Raw genomic sequence first — 25,085 nt, forward strand, 5'->3', positions numbered from 1 at the left:
AATTTTGCACTATATGGGCAGCCAAGTAACGTTGTACGCTGTATTTCCCTTTATACCAGTTTTAGCTTGGATTCTATTTTTGGTATTCAGTTTTTATTTCGCTGCATTGTTTTATTCACACTAAATGCACGTTGTTTTTTTTTGTTTTAATTGTTTTGTTTTCTGTTTAACTTATCTACATTTGCACTGATATATTTTCGCGGTTATTTTTCTTCCATGCCCTCCACTGCCCAAATTATCATTTTTCCAGCTCTTCCTATGATTTTTCTTCAGAAATTGTCATGGCTTGCCAATCTGGCTTTAGGTGTTTTAAGAAGACAGTACTGAACATAGCTTTATTAAACAATCCACGTTCTACAGTTTTCACATTACGGTTAATGGGATAAAAATACACTACTAACAAGGATATGTTCATGTAAAAAAAAAAAAAAAAAAAAAAATAAAGAGAAAAAAGAAAGGAAGGAACAATTAGTTTGCAAAAATCATAGAATGTTGTACTCAAGCACTATAAACCTTACTCACCATCTATAATAAAAGCCAAAATATAAAATAGAACAAAAACAAGAGCGTTTTAGTGAACACATTTGAAGTTGTTTTGCTTAAGTTAAAGTGGTGTTTGCTCATTGCGTTATTATGAGCGATGGTTCGAACAAAAGAAAGTTAAAGCAAACAATTTAAGTTTTTTACTAAACTAGAAGCCAGTAGGGTATTATAAATGCCCTACTAAAAAAAAACAATTTAACTTTATAATTAAAGCACAGGGTTGTTTCTGTTGTACCGATTGTGACTAACAATTGTTGCTAACATTATGTGAAAACATAGATATTTAAAAAATTAATCAATACATTTGTCAAGCATCAGCAAAGATTTGAATGAGCGTCTCAAACTTTAAAATGGAATTAAAAAACGGAATAAAAAGTTGTTGAGTCACAATTCTTCCATAGTTTTTTCTTAAATTACAAAACATGCAAGTTTAATTTTTACTACTGAACTTTTTGAGTTTGCGCTCAAAATCTACTAATAATTCTCTCCAGCAACGTTTCATATTTGTAGACGATTTGACTAAATACTGCCAGCAACAATTTTCTTCTAGCTCACGAAAACAAAACAATTAATAAACTTGTTAGAAACAATTTTTCGTTAGGAAGACGGAAACAGACCTTAAAAATTTCCAACAAGAAAAAATACAACGATTACAGTTCGTGCTGTTAGCACAAGGAAGAAAACAAAGGCAAAATCAAAGTATGAACAACAAAAACATTTGTCTGTAAAATCCAGCCAAATTTTTCAGGCGTCGTATTGAGCGATTTGAGCTGACCACCCGTAAAGTAAGTTCGGCAAGCACTAAGGAACAGAGTTGACATATTAATTCGTACGAAAAAAGATCGTTTGCTTTTGGATACCTTTTATCTACTTTGCGATTGACCAGTTTACTTACTTCAGTTATTACCTTTGATCATGACAAAAGTCAACGAATAAAACAGTTTTTTAGTGTTCCGAAATAATTTCACTTTTAATGAATTGATTCATCTTTGTAGACGATAATCACAATTAATCCTCAAATAGAAATTTTGTTTATTGCTTCGTTTATTTTGATCGTCTTATTGATTGTGTGCCTAATTTGAACCCTAATGATTGCGGAATATTGTGCTTTGTATTTTTGTCAAAATTAACGTTTTTATGAAGGATTAACTCTAAAGTAAAAAGTTAGACTACACACAAGATTCTCTTACTTCTATTCAGTATTGAAATTGAAATTTTGAATAGGTGACACAGATTCGATTCTATGGACTCTTCTAAGGATTTCAAGCAGGTGAAAGGGGATAACTCTATGGAGTTGGACGTTTTTATTTCTATTCATTCTTTTTGCGTTTCAGAGAAGAAATAGGTCTTCTAGCTGAAGATATAAAAATAGCAATAACCATGGGTTTTATTTAATATAATCGTTTCAAATACGAAAATTTAAAACCAACGTTTGAGTCTATGGCTTGGAAATTAATAATATTCAACTATCGTATGAGAGCTTATGTATTAGTTTGAACCTTGAACGGATATTTTTACTTTTAAGCCAGATGTTAAGTAGAAGCCCGAGGAGCAAAGTCCAGCAGCTATTAAGTAAAACTTAGTTTGTGAAACAAGCTCCCGAAGCATAATCATCTAGAGGTGGTCCCAATATCAGGGATCAAGTCACTATCAGAGAACAAGTACTTGTTCTTCTTTTTCTGAAAAATAAGACTTGAAGTCGAAAACAGCTTCATTTTAGCTCCATGTCAAATTTTGACTGGTTTATTTTCTGATTTATTTGCAGGAATTTATGCCATCTTGCAATGTATTTAATGTGTAAATAGTTTTGGTAATAGTACAAACTGAGCCATTAGTTAGAAATAATCACAAGATTATTGAACTCAGAATATTAGAAAAAGTCTCTGTCTTTTTAAACAATGCCTTCAAAATAAGAATCAGTCACAGATCTATGTAAGTAAAGAAATTTAAGAGTAAAAAATAAAAGGATGGTAGGTTTTTCAAGTATCTAACCTTAAAACAGGATAAAATCGGAAGAATGCCACCTTCACTTTGAGAGAGTATTAAATAGGCAGGCACTTTCAATATGAACCTTTTTAGATATGCCCTTGACTTTGAGAAGAGATAAAAATAGGTGTATTATTTCTCCTATTGACCATATGTAAAATCGACTTTTAATTTTGTGGGGCATCGTTTTAAATTTTAGGCTTTTGATATTGTCTTATTTCCGCACGTCAGCCAACTCTGGTACTATAAGCTGGTACTTCAATGTATATAACAAAAGATATCTAATTTGGCACTCAAGGAACAATAATATGTGGGGCAGAAAATAGCACTGCTACTGTAGCTATGATAGTAAACAAGGTGAATATAATTAAGCACAGTCGATCCACTATCATAGCTGCATACTTCCAGTCTTTTTTTATTTCATCTTCTTCTTTGTCTTCATTCATTTTTTCAGTAATGAAACGCAATTCTTTAAGAATTAAAGAAAGTTCTCTGTGGCTTCCAAAGCAAGCATTGTAGAAGAGGGTTGAATCTTCATGTGGGGGTGCCGGAGTGGCAGAGATTCGGTTGAAGCTCCCCATACCGCTAGCAATTGTTGTTGTCGCAGTAACTGTGTGCTGCCTGTAAAATCAAGATTTAAGGAGGTCAATTGAATATTGTAAATATAATGTTAGCATAGTGGTCTCTTCAAGAAACATCATAATGGTTCATGACCATTTGGAACTCCAAATAATTGAAATAGTAGGAAATCAGGCGTAAAGGATGGCTGCTACTGTGTAAGTGGCCAAAAAGTGTCAATTTAACCAATTGCTTGTTGTTTCAAGAAATGTTAAAAAAACAAGGTCTTGTTCCCAAAAACTTATTCCTGAATTCAAAGATGGTACACAAACTCTCCTAAGGCACTCATAAATATCAGTTTTTGTATAAAAAACATCACTTGAGTTCATAAGAGACTCAAATCTCGATCAACGGATGAATCTTAGTCGACACACTGAAGTTCTCAGTAAACACTCTATAGACTAAATGAAATTATGACAAAATACAATCTAGTAATTTTCTTTGACCCTCCACCCGTATACTATAATTTAATATTCTTATACTTTTGTTATTGGTTTCCTTTGGGTATTTGAATTAGTCAGCTACCAATTCAGATTTATATACCTTTGGATCCAAAAATTTAGAAGGTTGCTATCCCCAATTTCCGATCCAAATTCGCAATTGTAAGTAGTGACGCTATAATACTTTTTATGACGCCCATAGAAGCTTTACTATTGGAGTTACTAATCCCTCAAGATGCTATTAACCGCATCTTGGGATTATGTAATACTATACTAAACATTTTGTTACGTAATAGGGAATATTTTTTCTTTGACTGTTACGTAATTACTTAAAAACCTAAAGGTGTAGAAAAACCCACATGACCCCTACCAGTCAAGCAGGGACTTAGTCCAAATTTCTAAAATTGATTTTAGTTCAACATTTACATAGTTTTTTTTTTCTGGTTTACACACATGCCCTTTGTTTTTATTGTTACGTATTGATTTTAAACAAGAACAAGGGTAAACCGTTATATGGTCCAGACGTCTATTGATTTTCAGAAGCATCATGCAAGATAATGCTTTTCTCATAGCGAGTTATGGAACGGGTAATTTTCTTTGTTCTCTGGGGGCTAAAAGACCCGGCCCTAAACAAGGAATTTCATCAGTCTTACTTTCGAGATGAGTGGTAACACGACAACAAATTTTAAAAAGGATCTAGCCCGGGCTTATTTGCAGGTGAGCTTCAAAGCATATAAAAAGATGGTTCCCCCTTCCCCACCAAAAAATAGGGAGGACATTATTGGCCATTAAGAGCTTATGTATTTGTCTATACGGAAATAGCAAGTTAAACCCTAACCCCTCCTGCTATTAGATGGTTTCATCGATGATAGAATAAACAAATTTTCTCACAATATATACAATTTTACCCTGTCTGCAATTTCAATGCACTTTTCCACTAATAGAAGCCTAGTCTAGCAGGCGGGTAAACATGACATAATAAACATTCGTCGGATATTTTCGTTAACTCTTAATTATACCACCCGTCAGGTAAAGGCTTAGTTTCCGTGAGCTTTAACGTCTTGCTACTTGTTGGTTAGCATCTGCCTTTTCTGCTAATTTCCATCAGAACAGTAAATATGAAAAAGGAACGATTTTTCAAAGCAAAAAGCATATTATTTTTGCTAAAATTAAGAGGTGTTGATAGAACTGATTCCAATTTTAGTGACAATTCCATGCAAAAAATTGGGTAAGTGTCTTTTTGAGTATAATAATGAATTATTTTCTGAGGCCCCCTATTCCCATACAAGCAAGAGGGCGTATTTAGTCACTTTTGAAGCCGTATTTTTTTTATTATGCACGGCTTATTAAACTCGAATTTAAAGAGATCACAAAAAACTTTAAAAATGCATCAGACATTTGTTTACATATATTTGTGTTACTTTTGTATGTGTCAGACAAAAATTTCAGGGAGGGTGTAGTTCAGACCTGGTCCGCCTGGATACATTGCCCTGAATACATGACTGAATTTTAGGGGAAAAGGCTTATAACGTTTAGACCGACACACTGGTGAACTGATTTTGACGCTCTTTCAATTTGACCCCTTTCCCTGAGAATCAGATTCCCCCAAAAGAAAACACCGTATATGTTTCTGGATAATTCCCTGGCAAAGAGAAGCTTTGCCTAGGCTAAGGTAATCAGGATTACCTTAGCTTATGAACGTTTCTTAAATGAATTTTTTTTATCTAAGAAATTAGATAAAAAAAAATGATAAGAAATTAATATGATGAAACCATTGTATGATAAAACTAAAAATTTATTCTTGTTTTCAGAGTGTTCTCATGTTACATTTAAACGGCATTGTATAAAACTTCTGTAGCTCAAGTTCAAAAAAGGCATGAAGAATAGAACATTGTCTTTTATTATAACATATTATAGAAAGAGTAAAAACACGTAAAGGCAAATAAAATATTTGCGGTCTGCGATACTTGTTAATTCAAAGTTTTCTGTCAAATATTCTTTTTTAGCTTTATTTACTTACTATTAAACGACTCGCCTTCACTGAGGTGGATTATTTGCTCATTTTTGGTTTAATTAAATTCTTTACCTCTCTTTGGGAAAACTTATTTTATGGATAAAGTTTTTTTCATAACTTTCTTGTTTAACCTCGAGGACCACAAAAACAGGCATTGTCACAAGAAGGTGCCCCCTACTTAAGTTGAGGAAGAGGCCCTCCCCTTCCCTTTTAATCCTCATTAAAGTTTAAATCCCTCTAAGAGCAAAGGGGTTACGCATCATTTGCTAATGTTTTCCCCAGAGTCTCATATCATTACCACATTTGTTCCTACGTATGGGTCCGTTGAGGTGGGTATCTATGGGGTTTAGTTATTTCGGAAAACTAAATTCCACGTTTCTTAAATGCTCACAAATTTCTATAGAAATAAGATGAATTTTAACCATGCACGTCCTTTTTATGAAAACTAAATTCCAACTTTCTTAAATGATCAAATATTTCTATGTAATTAAGATGTATTTTAACCGTGTGTGTTTTTATTTCATGAGAAATAATATTTAATTTCTATTTCAGGAAAACCCCGAGCAAGGAGTTCCTTCCCCATAGAGGCCAAAGGCTTACGATGCACGGCCAAAAATTAAAAACGGCGAGAATGCTGCCCTCTCAAGACCTACGGCTCCTTCGAGACCTGCAATGCCCAAGAAAGGTGAAGATTAAGGCCCCTGAAGACCCGTGCCCCATAGCAGTGAAGTTGTAAGACCTTCTGCGCAAAGCGACTCGATAATATCAGGCTTACAGTAAGGGTAAATTATTGACAAATCATAAATATTTTTCAAAAAACTTAATGTTTTACCGATAATATTTTAATTTTTACGCGAGACAACGGGTTGAAATAGACAACAATGAGGGTCCAGAACCCAGCTAAAGATAACAGACTATTAAACACAGCTCCTAGTTCGATGCTACTGTTGTTGACCCTCAAAGAAATAGCTAAAGTAATGCATTCTTTTCAGTTTAATAAAGGGAAAATAGCTGGGGTGTTGAGGCCCTTATTTGTTAATTCTGAGGGGTTTGAGGAGGCCCATGTCCTTAAATGATTGGTTTTTCAACAATGCTAAAGTAACGCATTCTTCTTCATCTTAATAAAGGGACTGTTGGGGTGAGACCCTGTCCGATAGTTCTAAGGGGCTTTGAGGAGTCCCTAGCCCCAAAGAAATAAGCTCTTCATTAATGTTTTAACGATAAAAGCTTAATTTTTACGTGAGAAAAGAGAAATGAAAACAGCAATAAATTTCTCTGGATAATGGGGTATCGAAGGGGGCTTTTGTTCGAGGGTCCAGGACTCACCTAAAGTTTACAGACTATTAAACACAGCCTCTAGCTCAATGCTACTGTTGAGGTCCTTGTTTTCAAAGAACTCGCCAAAGTAACACATTATTTTCGGCTTAATAAAGGGACTTTCCGATAGTTCTGAGGTGCTTTGATAACCCTGGTCCTCAGATTAATATTATATTTTATTTCAGCCTAATGCATATTCTTTTTTTCAGGATGAATTTATAGGTGTTTGATAGGGAAATAAATTTATAATCTTTTTATAGATACCCGAGAACGATATGGAATGAGTCGAACAGCTGCTAGGCAATTTCTTTGGCGAGGGAGAAACACAAGTTAACAAACTTGAGGATTTCCCTGGCGAGGGAGCACCATAAGTGGACAGCATTAGTAGTATCCCCTCCGTAAGTCCAATTTTTTAAGTGTCATAGTTTCAAGGGGGGACCTTGTAATAACAGGACTTAAAATGACATTTTTTAAAGAAAAAGGAAGCGTAAAGGTCAGGGTTGGAGGAAGGGTGCAACTAGGCAACATTTGAGTATTAATTTCTGCTGGTTAAACTTTTAGGTAGTACCAGGACATCTTTATATCAAAATAGCCACTTAACCCACACTTACAGAGAAATTTCTGGTTGTTAAACTTTTAGGTAGTAGTGTAATCTATTTAAGTCCAAGCGACCACTTTGTCCCCTCAAACAATTTACAGATTAATAATATATTCTGTTTCAGGCTGATTTAAACTATTTTTCAGGATGAATTCAATAGTGTTTCAAAAGGTTAATACGTTGTCATTATTTTTTTAGGTTCACCTACCAACATTATGACCTGCTCAAGGGGCCTATATTGACGGCACGAAAACACTTATCCTGTCACCACTGACCCAATTTCATGACAGTCTCTGCAAGTATAGGCCCAAAGGAAAGTGAACGGGAGGGTGGTTTAAGTGCGGGGGTGAACCCTATTAATGTAGGTTATCCCCAATTTTGACTAAGACGCGTTTGTGAGGGATTTCGGACTCAACACGGAGTTTCTAGATCGTCTGCATTAGAAAGTTCCACCTAGAGCGGTCGAGAGGGTACTAGAAAATACAGTGCCCACCAAACAGAGTGACCGAAATGAGGGGGAGCAGGACAAAGTGGTGCTGGTTCACCCTCTGTATTGCCTGAATTTTATTTACGTGATTCCGCCTTGCGTACAGTTTATGTCTTTAGGGCTGAGTTTCGAAACCCCTTTAACTCAATTTCTGATGGTAGTATTTATTTGGATCTGATTGGCATAGTACACTCCTATGTGGATAATAATCAGATCCTTCTTGAAAAAAAATTTGGGAGGGGGTGGACGGGACAGCATAAAAGCATCCCATAGCCCAAAAACTTTTACTTACCCGAAAACTCCGGTAAGGCGTATCCGCATCATAAGCAGTGCAATCGCGTTGCCTATGTAAAGAACGATGTTGGCACAATGTATTATTTTTTTTCCATTCCAGGGCACTTCGTATCGAAGGAGTTGTCGTAGAAACTTTGAAAAGGGCTCATTCGACTGAAAATTAGAGTGGCTAGTGCCCTTTTTAATAGTCTGAAGTGATTGGAAGGCAACTAACATCCCTTCCGTGCCCATCAATCCCCCAAACACATCCAATAATAATTTTTAGCGAGCCATTTTGTTCAGCGTAGTTGATTTACAGATAGAAAATATGTTTTGAGGAGGAGAATCTCCCAACAACCCTCAGGGCAAGGATTTTATGTTATGCCCTGGGGGCATATAAGAAAGATGCACAATGTTTTATTTATTCTTTTTTTCCCTTTAGACCAGTGCACTTCGTATCGAAGAATTTGTCGTAGAAACTTTTAAAAGGACTCATTCAATTGGCAATCGGAGTGGCTTGTGCCCCTTTTAATAGTCGAAAGTGATTGGAAGGCAATTAACACCCCTTCCACGCCCACCATTTCCCGAAACACATCCCATCAAAATTTTGAGATAGGTATTTTGTTCAGCGTAGTTGATTTCCGGATAGAAATTATGTTTCTCAGGAGGACAATCCCCTACAGCCCTCAGGGCAAGTGTTTTAAGTTTTGCCCTGGGGGCATATATGGTTTTTATAGAAAGCGATGTCATAGAAACTTCAAAAAAGGCTCATTCGATTGAAAATTCAAAGGGCTAGTGCCCTTTTTATAGTCGAAAGTGATTGTAGGGCATCTAACCCCCCTCTCACGCCCACCTTTTCCCCAAGCACGTTCAATCAAAATTTTTAGATAGCCCTTTTGTTCAGCCTAATTGATTTCCAGATATAGGTTATTTTTTTAGGAGGACACTCTCCCACAGCCCCCAGAGTAAGGGTTGTAATTTATGCCCTGAGGGCATATAAGGTTTTTTATAGAAAGCGTTGTCGTAGAAACTTCAAAAAAGGCTCATTCGATTAGAAATTCAAAGGGCCAGTGCCCTTTTTAATAGTCAAAATTGATTGGAGGGGCACTAATCCCCCTCTCACACTCACCTTATCTCCAAACATATCTAATCAAAATTTTAGTTCTGGATTAGTTCTGGAAATTAGATCTTTGAGAATGACAACCCCCCCCCCCAAGCCTGTAGGGAAAGGGGTGTAAGCTATGCCCTGGGGGCATATAAGGTTTTTATAAAACGCGTTGTCGTAGAAACTTCAAAAATGGCTCATTTGATTGGAAATTGAAATGGCTAGTGCCATTTATAATAGTCGATATTGATTAGAAGGCAACTAACACTCCTTCAACGCCCACCATTTCTCCAATCACATCCATTCAAAATCTTGCAATTTTGTTTCACGCAGTTTAAAGTTCAGGAAAGTATAACTTTGATTAGAACACTCCCCCACAGTCTTCAGGGCAAGGGTTATAAGTTATGACCTGGGGGCATATAAGTTTTTATTGAAATCATTGTCATAGAACCTTGAAAAAGGGCTAATTCAATTGGAAATTCAAAGGGCTAGTGTCCTTTTAATAGTCGAAAGTGATCTTAGGGCAACTAACCCCCCTCTCACGCCCCTCTTTTCCCCAAACACATCCAATAAAATTTTTTAGATAGCCCTTTTATTCAATGTATTTGAAAGTTTTGGAAATTAGGTCCTTAAGGATGAAACTCCCTTCCCCCCACAGCATTCACGGCAAGTGTTGTAAGCTATGCCCTGGGGACATATAAGGTTTTTATAGAAAGAAATGTAGTAGAAACTTCAAAAAGGACTCATTCAATTGGAAATTGAAAGGGCTAGTGCCCTTTTAATAGTCAAAAGTGATTGAAGGGCAACTAACCCCCCTCATACGCCCACCATTTCCCCAAATACAGTCCATAATATAGTTCGCACTTTACTGACAAAATACAAATGAATGTGCATTGTCAGGCTAATATAGATTTACTGATATTTACTAATCAAAATGTTAATATTATTTGATTTATTAAAGTTATAAAAGTAAAAACATTTATATTTTTTCCAGTAAAGTTCAAATTATGTTCTGGCCTTGGGAAGGCATAGAGGTTTTGAGCCCAACCTATGTTAATTTCTGCTCGTTTTGACCTTGACTCGATTATTTATTGTAATTTCTGTTCGTTTTTGGTTTCAATTATTTATCGATGCTGATTTGTGGTAGTTTCACGCTTGTTAGATTATTTGAATCTATTTTTGGTAATTTTTGTTTAATGGAGTTCTGTACTTTTCTTTGAAAACTTATTTTGTGGAAAAAGTTTTTTTTTAATTATATACATACAACCGGAGATGCACTTTACATGGACTTACATAACTTTGAGGGTATTTTTTCCGACTGGGTGGGTAGAATTTTTAATAAGGTAGACAGTTACAATGAAAATGGGAGCGGTTCAGTAGTTGTATTTATAAAAAGTTCTACTACTGCTAACAAATCACAGAAGCTCCAAGCCACCTGAGGCTAAAACAGTTACGCACGCTTCTCCTCCATCCCAATCTAATCAGAGTCTTTTTTTTACACCCTCACAGGAAGTTCCTATTTCCTTTAAATCTTTCTTCATGATATCCTCCTACCCCTAGACGGTTGGCTGAAAAGGACAATCTTCAAAAATCTGTCATCCTTCATCAGAACAACGTGCTCTAGCCACCTCAACCTTTCTTTCATTATAGACCTAGAAAGTGGGATTGAGCCATATTTTTCGTTCAGCCTACTGTTTGAAATACGGTCAGTCAGCGTAATACCGAAAGCAAGCCCTAGGCAATTTCTCTAGAAAACATCTAGAATATCTTTATCAGCTTTTCGGACCACCCATGCTTCAGGGCCATATTTGACCACTGTAATCACTGTAGCTTCTAATGTTCTAATCTTGGTTTGCAGACTTAAATTTCTATTCGTCCAAACTTTTTTTTTTACTTTGAAAAACTCCATGAGCCTTGGCTATTCTACTTCTTACATCTTTACTTCTCCCACCACTTTTACTAAAAATAATGCCAAGGTTAGTGAAGCTGCCCACCTGATCAATCTTTTTGTTAAGCAACATCATATTTTCAACTTCACTTATTCCTAGCCTTAGTGACTTAGTATTCTTAACATTAATTTTCAAACTTATTCTAGCACCCTGAACTCGCAAAAGTTCTAAAAGATCATTCATTTTGCTCATCCTTTCATCTAGGATGCTTAAATCATCAGCATAATCACAGGCAGCGCAATAGCGCTGCCTAAGTAAAGAACGATGTTGGCACATTGTAGTATTTTTTTTTCTCGGTTTTAGACCAGGGCACTTCGTATCGAAGGATTTGTCGTAGAAACTTCGGAAAAGGCTCATTCCATTGGAGATTGGAGTGGCTTGTGCCCTTTTTCATTGTCGTAAGTGATTGAAAGGCAAGTAACACCCCTTCCACGCCTACCTTTTCCCCAAATACATAAATTCAAAATTTTAAGATAGCTATTTTGTTTCACGCAGTTTAAAGTTCAGGAAATTATATCTTTGAGTAGGACACTTCCGCAACAGTCCTCAGGGCAAGGGTTATAAATTATGCCCTGGGGGCATATAAGGTTTTTATTGAAATCTTTGTCATAGAAACTTGAAAGGGCTCATTCGATTGGCAATTCAAAGAGCTAGTGCCCTGTTCAATAGTCGAAAATGATTTGAGGGCAACTAACCCCTTCTCACACCCACCTTTTCCCCAAACAAATCCAATAAAAATTTTTAGATAGCCATTTTATTCAACGTAGTTGAAAAATTTGGAAATTAGGTCTTTAAGGATGACAACCACCTCTCCCTGACAGCCCTCAAGGCAAGGCTTGTAAGTTATGCCCTGGGGGTAAATAATTAACATAATTTGGGCTCAAAACCCATATGCCTTCCCAAGACCAGAACAAAATTTGCACTTTACTGAATAAAATACAAATGATTGTACATTGTCAGTTTAATATACATATACTGATATTTAGTAATCAAAATATTAAGGTTGTTTGATTTATTTAAGTTATAAAAGGAAAGTACAAATTTTTTTCTGACCTTGGGAAGGCATAGGGGTTTCGAGCCCAACTTATGTTAATTTCTGCTCGTTTGAGTTTGACTTGGTTATTTATTGTAATTTCTGTTCGTTTTGGGTCTCATTTATTTATTGATGCTGATTTGTGGTAGTTTCAAGCTTGGTAGATTATTTTATTTTATTTTTGATCTTTTTTGTTTAAAGGAGTTATTTATTTTTCTTTGAAAAACTTATTTTGTGGGAAATTTTTTTTAATTAATCTAAGTCAAGGACAGATTTCCTTCCCGTTTGATTCCATGGTCTCCATTGTCTTTTCTGTTCTCGTTAAGACAACTCCATACAAATGATCCATATGAAAGGAGAACTCCTGACTTAATACAAAACTAGCTGCTAACCTAATTTCCTATCTTAACCGCAGCAATAATACTCTCTTACATAGCACTAATCACTTTAGTGTATTTGTCTGGTATACCATACGAAAATAAGACCTTTCCTAAAGCTCTTCTACCAACAGAATCGAACGCTTGCTCATAATCTATTAGCTGAGGACCAAAGGTGTTTGAAAACTCAGGCACATTTCAATTATTAACATAAAGGTGAATATTTGGTCGATACATCCTCTACCTTTTCTAAAACCTCACTGTTCTTCTCTTAAAAATTTGTCTACAGCATCTCTCTCTCTAAAACGTATCATATTACTAATAAATTTGCTACCTATAGAGACCAGACAACTGCTTCGATAATTACCACACTAATTCTTATTATTTTTCTTACACAGTGGTTTAATTAAGGTTTTCCTAAAATTGTTAGGTACTTCCCCTTTTTCAAAATAATATTCATGATCTTCAGTAACATTATTTCTAACCTCATAGCCACCACATTTAAGAAACTCATATACCACACTATCAGAACCTGGAGCCTTATCATTTTTTAATCCTTTTAGTGCTGTCACTAATTCTTCCTCACAAAACGAATCTTCCTTCACATCCAAGGTATAATAAGTTTTTTTCATTTTCCTCTATATCTTATAGAAAGCTTAGATGTTAGTGTAATTAAATTTAAAAAAAGGAATCTGTTTTTTCGGCGGGAGTGGGAAGGAGGGTGTAAAATATAGTGAAGATTTAAAAGGTTGTAAGGGTGTACAAAAATGTCGTTTCGATACTGGCCTAGTGCTTCAAGTGTGCAGTCCTTGTGGCAGGGCATACACCCTTGAAGATGAATGGTGTTAGTAAGACATATTTGGATGATTTGGTTATTAATGGAGACGGAGAGGGGCAGAGTCTCCTAAAGCAGACTTAGGATAATATCCTGTAGCAGGTAAGGGGATAGACATTTTTGAGAGAGCCCACGAACATTTAAAGATTGCTGTCGGAGTTGTACACTACGATAAAGAATTTGAAGAGGGGTAAAGTAAAGATAAAAAGGGGTTATATATTCAGAGAGGACTCCGTCCATTGAATCGATGAAACACTGGGTATTGATACTTTACAAACCCGCAACAGACCCTGTTTCAATTGGACAATTTTTCCTATTTCCATTATTCGTTGGGTTTTAAGTGAGGGGAGGGGAAATCTACGGGATACATGATATTATTGTCCAATGTCTCTTTCAAGATTCCACGCAAAATTAAAATTAAAAAATCCCTTGAGGAACTGTAAGCGTCATGGATTCCAATATGTTGAGACGGTTTCGGGTGAAAATAAGATCTTGCGTTTCAAGAGTTTTCAAAATTCACTCTTGTAGAGGGAAAAGTTGGCCTTAAATATCGAAGCTAAAAAAGATGTGTGCGATCCATCGAATTCGAATCGTGTTAACGAATGTGAAGCCATTGCAAACTCGTATTCCCATGATAAAAGAAATGCTGGTAATACCATGCAATTGTTAGAGATATTAGAGACATTAGGTAGAGAAGATTGTGTAGGCGCGGCCATGGTTGCACTTATCAAAACTGCCAATAAGGCAATTTCACGGCCGTGTAACGTTAACTACCCAGTAAATCTGTCTCTAGAGGACGATTTGGCAATTAAAAATAAACAAGTGTATGGAGTTTGCAAGGGGAAATTTGTTTAGTGTAGTGGGGAAAGACCGGTCCACGATAATGATCATTCAAGTAATCCTATTTTATCGGGTGGAGGGGAAGTAAATTTCGTGGAATGAAACATAAATCTTATAGTTGAAATATTAAACAAGAGTGTTTTCTACTGGTTCACATTCACATTTCCAACTATGAATTCAAATTCATATTACTAGTGTTGGCACAATTGCAGAAATGTGCAGTTGTAGATGGTGCATGGGTAGATGATTCTTTTTCATATAAAATCATACCCAAATAATCTGAGAAGTTGTTTCTCTTTGAATTCCAGTGGAAAATAGTTGAAAGTGATAACATGTACTTGAAAAAAATTCGTTTTTTAGATTCCTATAGTTCTTTCGTTAATCAATGAGTCAATTAATTCAAGTAGAGAAAAGCGACGATTTTATAGCCTCCCCTTCCTTAAACAGTACTTTCCAGATGACGAACTATATCATTTATTATTATGCATGGGCATATACCCGTATGAGTACTACAAATCCACCTTGAGGGTACGTGAGGAAAAATTTTTGCCCATTGAAGCTTGTTATGATTCACTTCAAGATCGTCAATGCACTACTGTTGACTATGAATTTACGTAGATTTTTTGGGCCAAGGGAGGGTATAAAAATGGTGAGGATTATTGTAATATTTACCTGACAAGTGATGTATTGACGTTGTTGAATATTGTATGTAAAAAGACGTATAAAATATACGAGTAATTTGGGTTGGATTTGGGGAATTATTTTTCAATTCCTCATTTGGTAATGAATTTAATTCTTAAAATCAGTAAAAAAAAAAGAGTTGATCACCGACGTGGATCAGTTGAGGTATCAGTGCGGGGAGGGTGTGTTTTCCTTGAGGATTGTATCCTGGAAACCAATCCGACTGGACAACGCACCGGTGAAAAGTCAGATGCAGTTTTTCTGGATATAAACTCCCTTTATCCGTCGGCAATGTGTCAATATTCTTACCGCGTGGGAATTACAAATGACGGACAATCCTTCTGATCCAAGTTCCTCGATATTGCCATTGTTGAGGAGAATGGACCGCCAGGATTTTCCGCAATTGATGTTGAAATACCAGTGGCACTTCAAGGCTCGGTAAAGAAATTTTTTTCCCATTCATAGATAGGTCTATGCTAAGGGATTCACCGAGCGCCAATAATATTTCTTTCGTAGAAAATGGGGGTATGCACTGGACACTTTCAGAACAATTTATTATTGCCGACCTTCATTCGAAACGGAATTTTGTTGCACACCAAGCTCTTTTAGGTGGATGCTAGTCAACGGTTTCAGGGTCACAGAGATTCATGGAGCTCTCCAGTTCAATTCAAAGCCATACAAGAAGAAGTTTATTGACATCTTTGTCAGTAAACGGTCTAGGAAAAAAAGGTTAAAATATAACTCATTTTAAATTCAGCCTTCGTCAATATATGCGAGCGTTCACCATAGAAGTCGTTGTGACGTCATAACGGACCCAAAATAATGTGCTCGAAACATTGTCAATCCGAATTTCTTATCATTCACGATCTTATACTCCAATATGGTCCTTTTACATAAAAAAAGAAGCGTAGTATTAAATGAAAATAATGCCGCTGATGGCGTAATTTTAGAAATTTCCCAAAAACTCATGTTGGGATCTTATTATAATATGTCTAAGCTCCAATGGGTGGAGGAGGGACAAGTTCAGGTTTATTACGGGGATAGCGATTAACCTTAGTTAAAAGTTACAACAGAAAATTCATTACAAGATTTGGAAGACGTTGAGCACATTAGCTATCAGATGGACTATACCAACTCGGATGAGTCCATTTACCTGGAGCTAGTGCAGTGTCAGGCCCCAAATAAATTATTATTTTTAAATCCGAGACGTGGAGCAACTTGATTTCTCATGGTGTGCTTGCAGGTCCAAAGGTGTAGTGTGTGCAAACGCAAAACTAGGAAACCAAAAAAGACTGCAAGGGAATGCCAACACACTATGTACAGGAAAATGCCGATATGGGTGTTTATAGAAACTGTGTAGACAATAATTTAGTTCCAAGGGCGAAGGTCATGACGATTCAACCTTTAAAGTTTAAAAACAACACAATTAAAGTCGAGAAAAATGCATTGTCAGCCATATCGTACAAAAACTATGTGTGCGTGGACGGTGTGAAAGTACTACCACATGGCCATTAACTTCAAATCAAGATTAATGTGTAGACATCATCTCGGTCTGCAGAAAATTCAGTAGTTGTTAGGGGGAGGATCCGATCAGTCTCCACCTCAGCAGTGTATTTCTTATATTGTTTCTATATGTAGTGTTTTTGCGCAAGGCGAGAGCGGTGTTTCATTTAAAAAAATATTTAGTATTATACTATTTTCTATTTCTTTATGCTCCGCACTTAGATCCGGCCTTTCCGCACTACAGCGGAAGCCATGCCATCTGGTCGCCAGAGTGGCCGTCCCCGCCCTCTGGCAAGGATTTCTAAGTGCTTTAAATGTTCAAGTGTTTTTAAGTGCCTATGTAAATATGTATAAGTGCTTATTTTATTTATATAGGTCTAAGTGCTTATTTCATGTTGTTTTTCCAAGTGTCTATGTAAACTAGTTATTTAAAAATATTTGTTGTGCTTTTACAACCATTGAATAAGACATGTATTTTATTTTTGTCTTCTTTGAAAATAGGTTTTTTTCAACAGATTGAGGTTAGGGTTGGTTAGTTGTACTTTGATAGGGAGAAGAGTAATATGTGTCAATTTTAAACACCTTTCAGATTATTTCTTTGCATACCATTAATCTCCTGCAAAACAACACTTTTAACGAAAATAGTTCGAAATCACAATAAAAGGTTTTTTAGATAATCCGATAAACATCTACTATCGCTTTAGCATACTGCAAGAGTCATATGATAAACTAAAGAATATTGCATCAGACATAAAAGTCATACCGGGACTTGATGCGTTTAATATTATTAAACCAAACTCGTGGTTGATTATTGACGATTTAGCTGAATCCATTGAAGAATGGTCTCAGGAGTTACAGTTATTCACAGCCCGATCTCTTCATGACAAAATTTCCGTAGCCATTGTTCTCCACAATATCTTTCATCAGAGCAAATGTATGAGTAGATTGTACAATGTATGAGTCCACTGATGAAATATATGATCTCAATTGTACTTACTATATCATCTACAAGGTTGTTTGTGATTAAAGTTCCCTTTTAACTTTAAATAAACAAATATATCCCGATGAACTGAAATTTTGAATATCATTGAACCAAACTCGTGGTTGATTATTGATGATTTAGCTGAATCCATTGAATAATGATCTCAGGAGATGTTATAGTTATTCACAGCCCGATCTCTTCATGACCATATTTCCGTAGCCATTGTTCTCCACAATATCTTTCATCAGAGCAAATGTATGAGTACATTGTACAATGTATGAGTCCACTGATGAAATGTATGATCTTAATTGTACTTACTATATCATCTACAAGGTTGGTCATGATTAAAATTCCCTTTTAACTTTGAATAAACAAATGTATCCCGATGAACTGGAATTTCGGCATACAATCAAGCTGCAAACCAACCCTATCGATACATTCTGTTGGATCTAAAAAAAACACACCTGAGGTATTACGTGTAGTCACTGATATTTTTGATAATGAAATCTATGTATATCTACCCATAAACAGTAAAAAAGGTCATTAGTTGCTATCATGACACTGAAGAAACTACATGAAAACAGCCATTTATTTTCCGTGCTAGGTAATTCAAAATCGTAACTTAGGAAGGCTAAACTCAAACATGGTATCTAAAATAAATTCATTAATCTCCTATCAGAGCTTTGTTGAACCTTAAATGAAAGCAATGTTCAACTGCCAGAAGTAGTTAAGCAACGCAAAATGCAACATCGTTCACTTGTACCTGCACTAGCTTGCAAAAATAAGGGAAAGGATTTTAAAAGGAAACGGCTTGTTCAAGTGGGCGGTAGCTTCTTTTCACTGTTACCGCCAATAATCATGGGACTTGTAAACACTATTCTCTAGAAAAAAAGCTAAACCCAACAAATTGACAGCAATAGAGCCTTGTCACCAAAAGAGTACTTTGAAGATAATCTTGGTAAATGTCTGGCAAAACCAAATTTTTAACGAAAATAATTCAAGATACTGAACCAAACACGTGGTTGATCATTGATGATTTAGTTGAATTCATTGAAGAATGGTTTCAAGAGATGTTACAGTTATTGACGGTCTAATCTCATCATGAAAAAATGTGCGTAACCATTGTTTTTCATAATATCTTTCATCAGAGAAAATATATGAGAATACTTGCTTTGAATTGTATTTACTATATCATCTACAGGGTTTTTCGTGATTCGAGATCCCTCATAACTTTAAACCAACAAAAGTATCCCAGTGAACCGAAATTCCTACTCTCGGCATACAATCAAGCTACAAATAAACCCTATGTATACATTCTATTGTATCTCAATCAAAACACACCCGAGGATTTACGTGTAGCCAATGATATTTTTGACAATGAAATTACCGTATATCTACAAGTGAACATTAAAAAAGGTCATTAGTTGCAATTATGACACTGAAGAAAATACATGAAAACAGACATTTATTTTCCGTACTAAGTAATCCAAAATCGCACCTTAGGAAGGCTTTAATCAAACATGGTATTGACAATCAATTCATTAATATCCTATCTGAGCTTTGTTTAAACTTATCCGAAGGCAAAGTTCAGGTACCAGGAGTAGTTAAGCAACGGACAATGCAACATCGTTCACTTGTACGTGCCCTAGCTTGGAAAATAAGGGAAAGGATTTTAAAAGAAAACGGTGGTTGCTCCTTTTAACTGATACTGCCAATAATCGCGAGACTTGTAAACAATAGTCTCTAGAAAAATGGCTATACCCTACAAATTGACACCATTAGAACTTAACCTTTCACCCAAAGAGCACTTTGGAGATAATTTTGGTAGATTTATTCGCAATGAGACAGCCGACGATTAAAAATTACTTTAACTTTGAAATGCCCTTCAACGTGTCGATAGGCATAAAACCTATCGCGAAAGACCTCTCAAAGTAAATGTAATCGATCATGCTCAGCTTCAAAGTTTTGGAACTTTGAAACCACCAAAACAAGAAAAAGGTTTATTTAAAGAGTTAGAAAGTGTTGTAAACTTATTACCTCCTGTATGTGACATGCATTACTATGTAAAAGACTCTAAAAAAATTTAAACGACTCTTGACTTATCTCGCTGAAAATGAACATGTAAAAATTGTTGAAAAAGAATGATGTTATAATCAACGGCAAGAACTACAATCTAGTTGATTTGGTATCAGATTCAATAGCAAATCGCAAAACACTTGCATCATTTGACAGTTATTTTTATAAATTTTTAAAGTCATCAAACTTGACAGTAAGTCTTTTAGGGAATAAACATATTTTAAATCGATTAAGCGAATATGGTCAAATATCAAAAGATATTTTTAAATCATTTGTGGAAAATACTAGATCGGGGAAGTTAATTTAATAATCCACATGTAAAAAAGGTTTTTATTGAAATAAAATACAATGCGTTATCATAGTCATAGTCCAATAAAGGCGGCATTGGTTGAACATTTGATATGAACTATTCGACTTTCATTCTCGAGATAATGTACATTGAAAAATACTTCTGCTTTTATTCAGGATATAGATAAAGTCATGTCAATTTATAATCAACGCCTTCATCAATCCCTGTCCAATCTGAGTCCTCTGGATGTTCATCATGATGAAAATACACTTGACATTTTCTTAAACAATATCATAGGCAGCGCAATAGCGCTGCTTGAGTAAAGAACGATGTTGGCACAATGTATTATTTATTTTTTTTTGTTTCCATACATGGGCACTTCGTTTCGAAGCAGTTGTCTTAGAAACTTAGAAAAGGGCTCATTTGATTGGAAATTGGATTGGCTAGTGCCCTTTTTAATAGTCGAAAGTTATTGGAGGGCAACTAGCCCCCCCCCCTTCCCGTCCATCATTCCCCCAAACACATCCAATCAAAATTTTGAGATAGCCATTTTGTTCAGCGTAGTTGATTTCTAGATAGAAAATATATAATTGAGGAGGACATTCTCCCACAACCCTAGGGGGAAGGGTATTAAGTTAGGCCCTGAGGGCATATAAGAAAGATGTTGGCACAATGTATTATTATTTTTTTTCCTTTAGAGAAGGGCACTTCGTTTTGAAGAAGTTGTGGTAGAAACTTTGAAAAGGCCTCATTCAATTGTAAATTGGAGTGGCTTGTGACCTTTTTAATAGTCGAAAGTGATTGGAAGGCAACTAACACCCCTTCCACGCCCACTATTTCCCGGAACACATCCAATCAAAATTATGAGATAGCCATTTTGTTCATCGTAGTTGATTTCAGGACAGAAATTATGTTTTTAAGGAGGATACTCCCCCACAGCCCTCAGGGCAAGGGTTGTAAGTTATGCCCTCGGGGTATATAAGAATTTTATAGAAGGCGTTGTCGTAGAAAATTTAAAAAAGGATCATTCGATTGTAAATTCAAAGGGCTAGTGTCCTTTTTAATAGTCGAAAGTGATTGGAGGGCAACTAGCCCCCCTCCCATCCGCGCCCCCGCACCCATCATTCACTCAAACACATCCAATCAAAATTTTGAGACAGCCATTTTGTTCAGCGTAGTTGATTTCCAGATAGAACATATTTTTTTGAGGAGGATACTCCGCCACAACCTTCATGGCAAGGGTTTTAAGTTATGCCCTGAGGGTATATAAGAATGATGTTGGCACAATTTATTATTTATTATTTCATTCCTTTAGAGCAGGGCACTTAATATCGAAGAAAATGTCGTAGAAACTTCGAAAAGGGCTTATTCAATTGGAAATTGGAGCGGCTTGTACCCTTATCAATAGTGGAAAGTGATTGGAAGGCAACTAACACCCCTTCCACGCCCACCATGTCCCGAAACACATCTAATCAAAATTTTGAGATAGTCAATTTGTTCAGCGTAGTTGATTTCCAGAGAGAAATTATATTTTTGAGGAGGACAATCCCCCACAGCCTTCAGGGCAAGGGTTTTAGGTTATGATCTGGGGGCATATAAGGTTACAGACGGCGTTGTCGTAGAAACATACAAAAACTCATTCGATTGGATATTCAGAGCTCTAGTGCCCATTTTAATAGCCGAAAGTTATTGGAGGGCAACGAGCCCCCCTCTCATGCCCACCTTTTCCCCAAACACATTCGATAAAAATTTACTAGATAGCCATTTTATTCAACGTAGTTATATTTCTGTAAATTAGACCTCTGAGGATGACCACCCTCTCACAGCCTTCATGGTAAGGTTGTAAGTTTTGCCCTGGGGGCATATAAGTTTTTTATAGAATGCGTCGGTCTTTGAGGATGACCCCCCTCCCACAGCCCTCAGGGCAAGGTTTGTAAGTTATGCCCGTGGAGCTTATAAGGTTTTTATAGAATGCGTCGTCTTAGAAACTTCAAAAATGGCTCATTCGATTGGAAATTGAAATAGCTAGTGCCCTTTTTAACAGTCGAAAGTGATTGGAAGGCAACTAACACCCCTTCCACGCCCACCATTCCCCCAAAAGCATCCAATCAATTTCGAGATAGCCATTTTGTTCCACGCAGTTTAAAGTTCAGGAAATTATACCTTTGATTAGAACGCTCCTCCCACAGTCTTCAGGGAAAGGGTTATAAGTTATGCCTTGGGGCATATAAGTTTTTATTGAAATCTTTGTCGTAGAAACTTGAAAATGGGCTCATTAAATTTTAAATTCAAAGGGCTAGTGCCCTTTTTAATAGTCTCGAAAGTGATTTGAGGGCACCTAACCCCCTTCTCACGCCCACCTTTTTCCAAAACATATAGAGTCACCCTTAAACTGCGGGGATAAGGTAACGGTGGCTGACGCTTCCCCTGTCTTTTGGGGTGATAGCTGGATAAATAATGACGGAACCTACCATGGTTTTAAGTTCGGTGTTGAACTTTATACAGAGGCACGTGGAAAAGACAACGAATAAGGAGATTGTTATCAGGCAGTCGAAGTTTTTTTCAAAGGAAGCTCTGAAAGAGGCTATTGATATATGTAAAACAGTACTTGACAAAGACATTAATCAGAGTCGTAGGGTATCTCACCAGGCTTCTGCCTTTTATGGCGATATTTATGAGGTTATATCAGAAAGGTTCGCAAATGAAGTTCCAACCCTTCGTTTTGCCTTTCTAGACCCATCTGACGTTCCCACCGTTCCTGAGGATGTGAGTACGATTGTTGCCTCACGATTGAATGATTGTAAAGCGATGCTAAGTTTTCTTGTAGAGAAGCACGAAACTTCTGCAGTACCTAGCTCAGAGAACCAGTCACCAATATGGCCATCTCTGCCCCGACCAGAAAGGACTATCCCAGTTGTTTTTTCAAATCTGCCCGCGAGCTTGAGTGCTAATCCTGCCAAGCAAAAGGAGTTCTTGAGAAAAATTGGACCCGCTGATAAAATAGACAGAATCAAACAGCGAAGAGACAGGCTGTTTGTACATATGAAAGACGAAACATCCGCAAGTGTTGTCGCCTCGGTGGGCCCAGGTCGAGCAAAATATCCGCTGCAAGGTACTGCGCTCAGAGTACCTCGGGAGCATTTACCTTGACAAAGATTACGACGTTTCAACTATTCCCAACCTAATTAGCGGCGTTTCTCAAGCCAAGCGCTTTGGAAATTCCTCAGTTGCCCAGCTCACGTTCGCTACTAAGGTTGACTTCGATCAGGCTCTCAGGTTTGGAATCAAAGTGGGACACACCATGTTTGCTGTGTCAAAGCCCCTTACAAAGCCGCTGCAGTGCTATAAATTTCAAGGTTTTGGTCATCGTGCAAACCAGTGTCAGAAGGACACTAAATGTAGAAAGTGTGCCAGTGATCATAGCTACTCCGAGTGCACCTCAGATGTGCTCAAGTGTGCCAACTACGGATACAACCATGCAAGTAACAGCTTTCGGTGCCCGAACCTGAAAAATGCAGCTCGCGGTACAAATCCAGACCAAGCTGTGCCGAAGAACGTAAATCGTAAACCAGCTCGATAAATGGTGAAGTACGTGTGTTCTGTCAGAACATAAACGGTACTAGAGAAAAATTAGACATACTTCAAATAGTGTATCGTGCTTTCGATGTAATTTGTGTTAATAAGCATCTGCTTAATGAAAATAATAGCACAAGACTGATTACTTCTTCTGATCATCAGTATTTTACCTACCCATTAAAAGTACTGGGAGTCTACCATCGGGGGGCTTAATGATAGCTGTTAGAAAAAAGTATAATGTAATCTGTTTGATTCTAATGATGTATGTCTTGCGGTAGAATTTAGTGGTTTTATTGCTGTTTGTGTTTATATGCCTACAAATTATAGAAATGACCGATCGAGTCAGAAGTTTGCGTCTGCCTGCTCGTCATTGTCGAAACTACTTGAAAGAATAGCTCTTACCCGTAAATTTTGTGTTATTATGGATGATTTTAATACGGATATTAATGAAAATACCTTTAGTCGGTCAAAAATGTTAAATGCTACATTGCCGCAAAATTTCTGTTGTCTACAGAAAAATAGATTGTTTACCTATGTACATATATATGTACATATACATATATATGTACATATATAATAGTGGTAGGACTTCTGATCTCGATTTCGTGTTTACGTATATGTGGGATCTCCAGCAGCAGATAGTTAATGTTTCCACCGACTTTCTTTTAAGTGATCATTAGCATCTTGAGTTTCATTTACCACTCAGTTCTTTTGAGATATATGCTCCCTCTAGACCCAAGTGGTTCACTAAACAGAACTGGAGTCGTATTGATATATTAACTTACCAGATGCTACTTGATTCGTACTTAGATAAGATAAGGGTTCAGTCTCATTTGCTCTCGCGGGTAAAGTCAGACCGGCTTCTCGATTTGAATTGCTATTTGCTTGAACTAGTGCATAGTATGAAAATGGCTGCATCCGTTGCAGTTCCGTCAGAAAAAGCTGAATACCCGTAAGAGAGGCTGGTCAGATTTTCCTGGTTTGAAGGTTGAAAAGTCTCGCCATGTGTTTTGGAGACAAATCTGGGTTGATTGTGAAAGACCACGTTCAGGATGGTTTTTTAAATTATGAAGTCGAGTAAACACCAATATCAAAAGAAGGTGAAATCTTGGAAAAGAAGTCGGGTTAAGGAGCTATCGCGGGAAATAAAAAATAATACTCGTCAGCTACGGTGAGAAGTGTCTAATCCTATCCGCTCTTCTTCGTCCCCGCCTGATAGCATTGAAATAAATAGATGGTTTGAACATTTTTCTTCAGTGTTTGGGGCAGATCCTCCATTATTTGAAAGTAATTTTCAGGACGTTCTGATGCAGAATTTTGATCGATTAAACCAACACAGTAACTGGCTTACTATTACCCCGTCGTGTGTTGTATCTTTTGTTCGTCCTCTTCCTTTAGGGAAATTACCTTGGGCAGATGGTATTAAGATGGAACATCTGAGGTAGGGTACCCCTAAACTGTTTAGCCACATAGCTTTATTGTTCCAAGCAATAGTATCGCAACAGTCTGTCCCATAAGGTTTGTGTCAGGGGGTTGTTACCTGTATACATAAGAAGGGGAAAG

General features: G+C 36.6%; 1 protein-coding gene across 10 annotated transcripts in view; it reads right to left on the reverse strand.

Annotated features, from left to right (window-relative positions):
* Positions 1-346: 346 nt before the first annotated feature.
* nAChRalpha6 (nicotinic acetylcholine receptor alpha6) overlaps positions 347-25,085 on the reverse strand; it is a 308,906-nt gene continuing 284,167 nt past the window's right edge. For all 10 annotated transcript variants that reach the window (XM_089093391.1, XM_089093392.1, XM_089093388.1 and 7 more), the window contains one exon: positions 347-3,150. In XM_089093391.1, coding sequence (XP_088949517.1) covers positions 2,823-3,150 — 328 coding nt within the window. In that variant the 3' untranslated portion in view covers positions 347-2,822. The remainder of the gene's footprint in view (positions 3,151-25,085) is intronic.

Source organism: Artemia sp. Qi Xiang Cuo, chromosome 8 (assembly GCF_049724085.1).
Source record: "Artemia sp. Qi Xiang Cuo chromosome 8, ASM4972408v1, whole genome shotgun sequence".
In the NCBI taxonomy this organism is placed as follows: Eukaryota; Metazoa; Arthropoda; class Branchiopoda; order Anostraca; family Artemiidae; genus Artemia; species Artemia sp. Qi Xiang Cuo.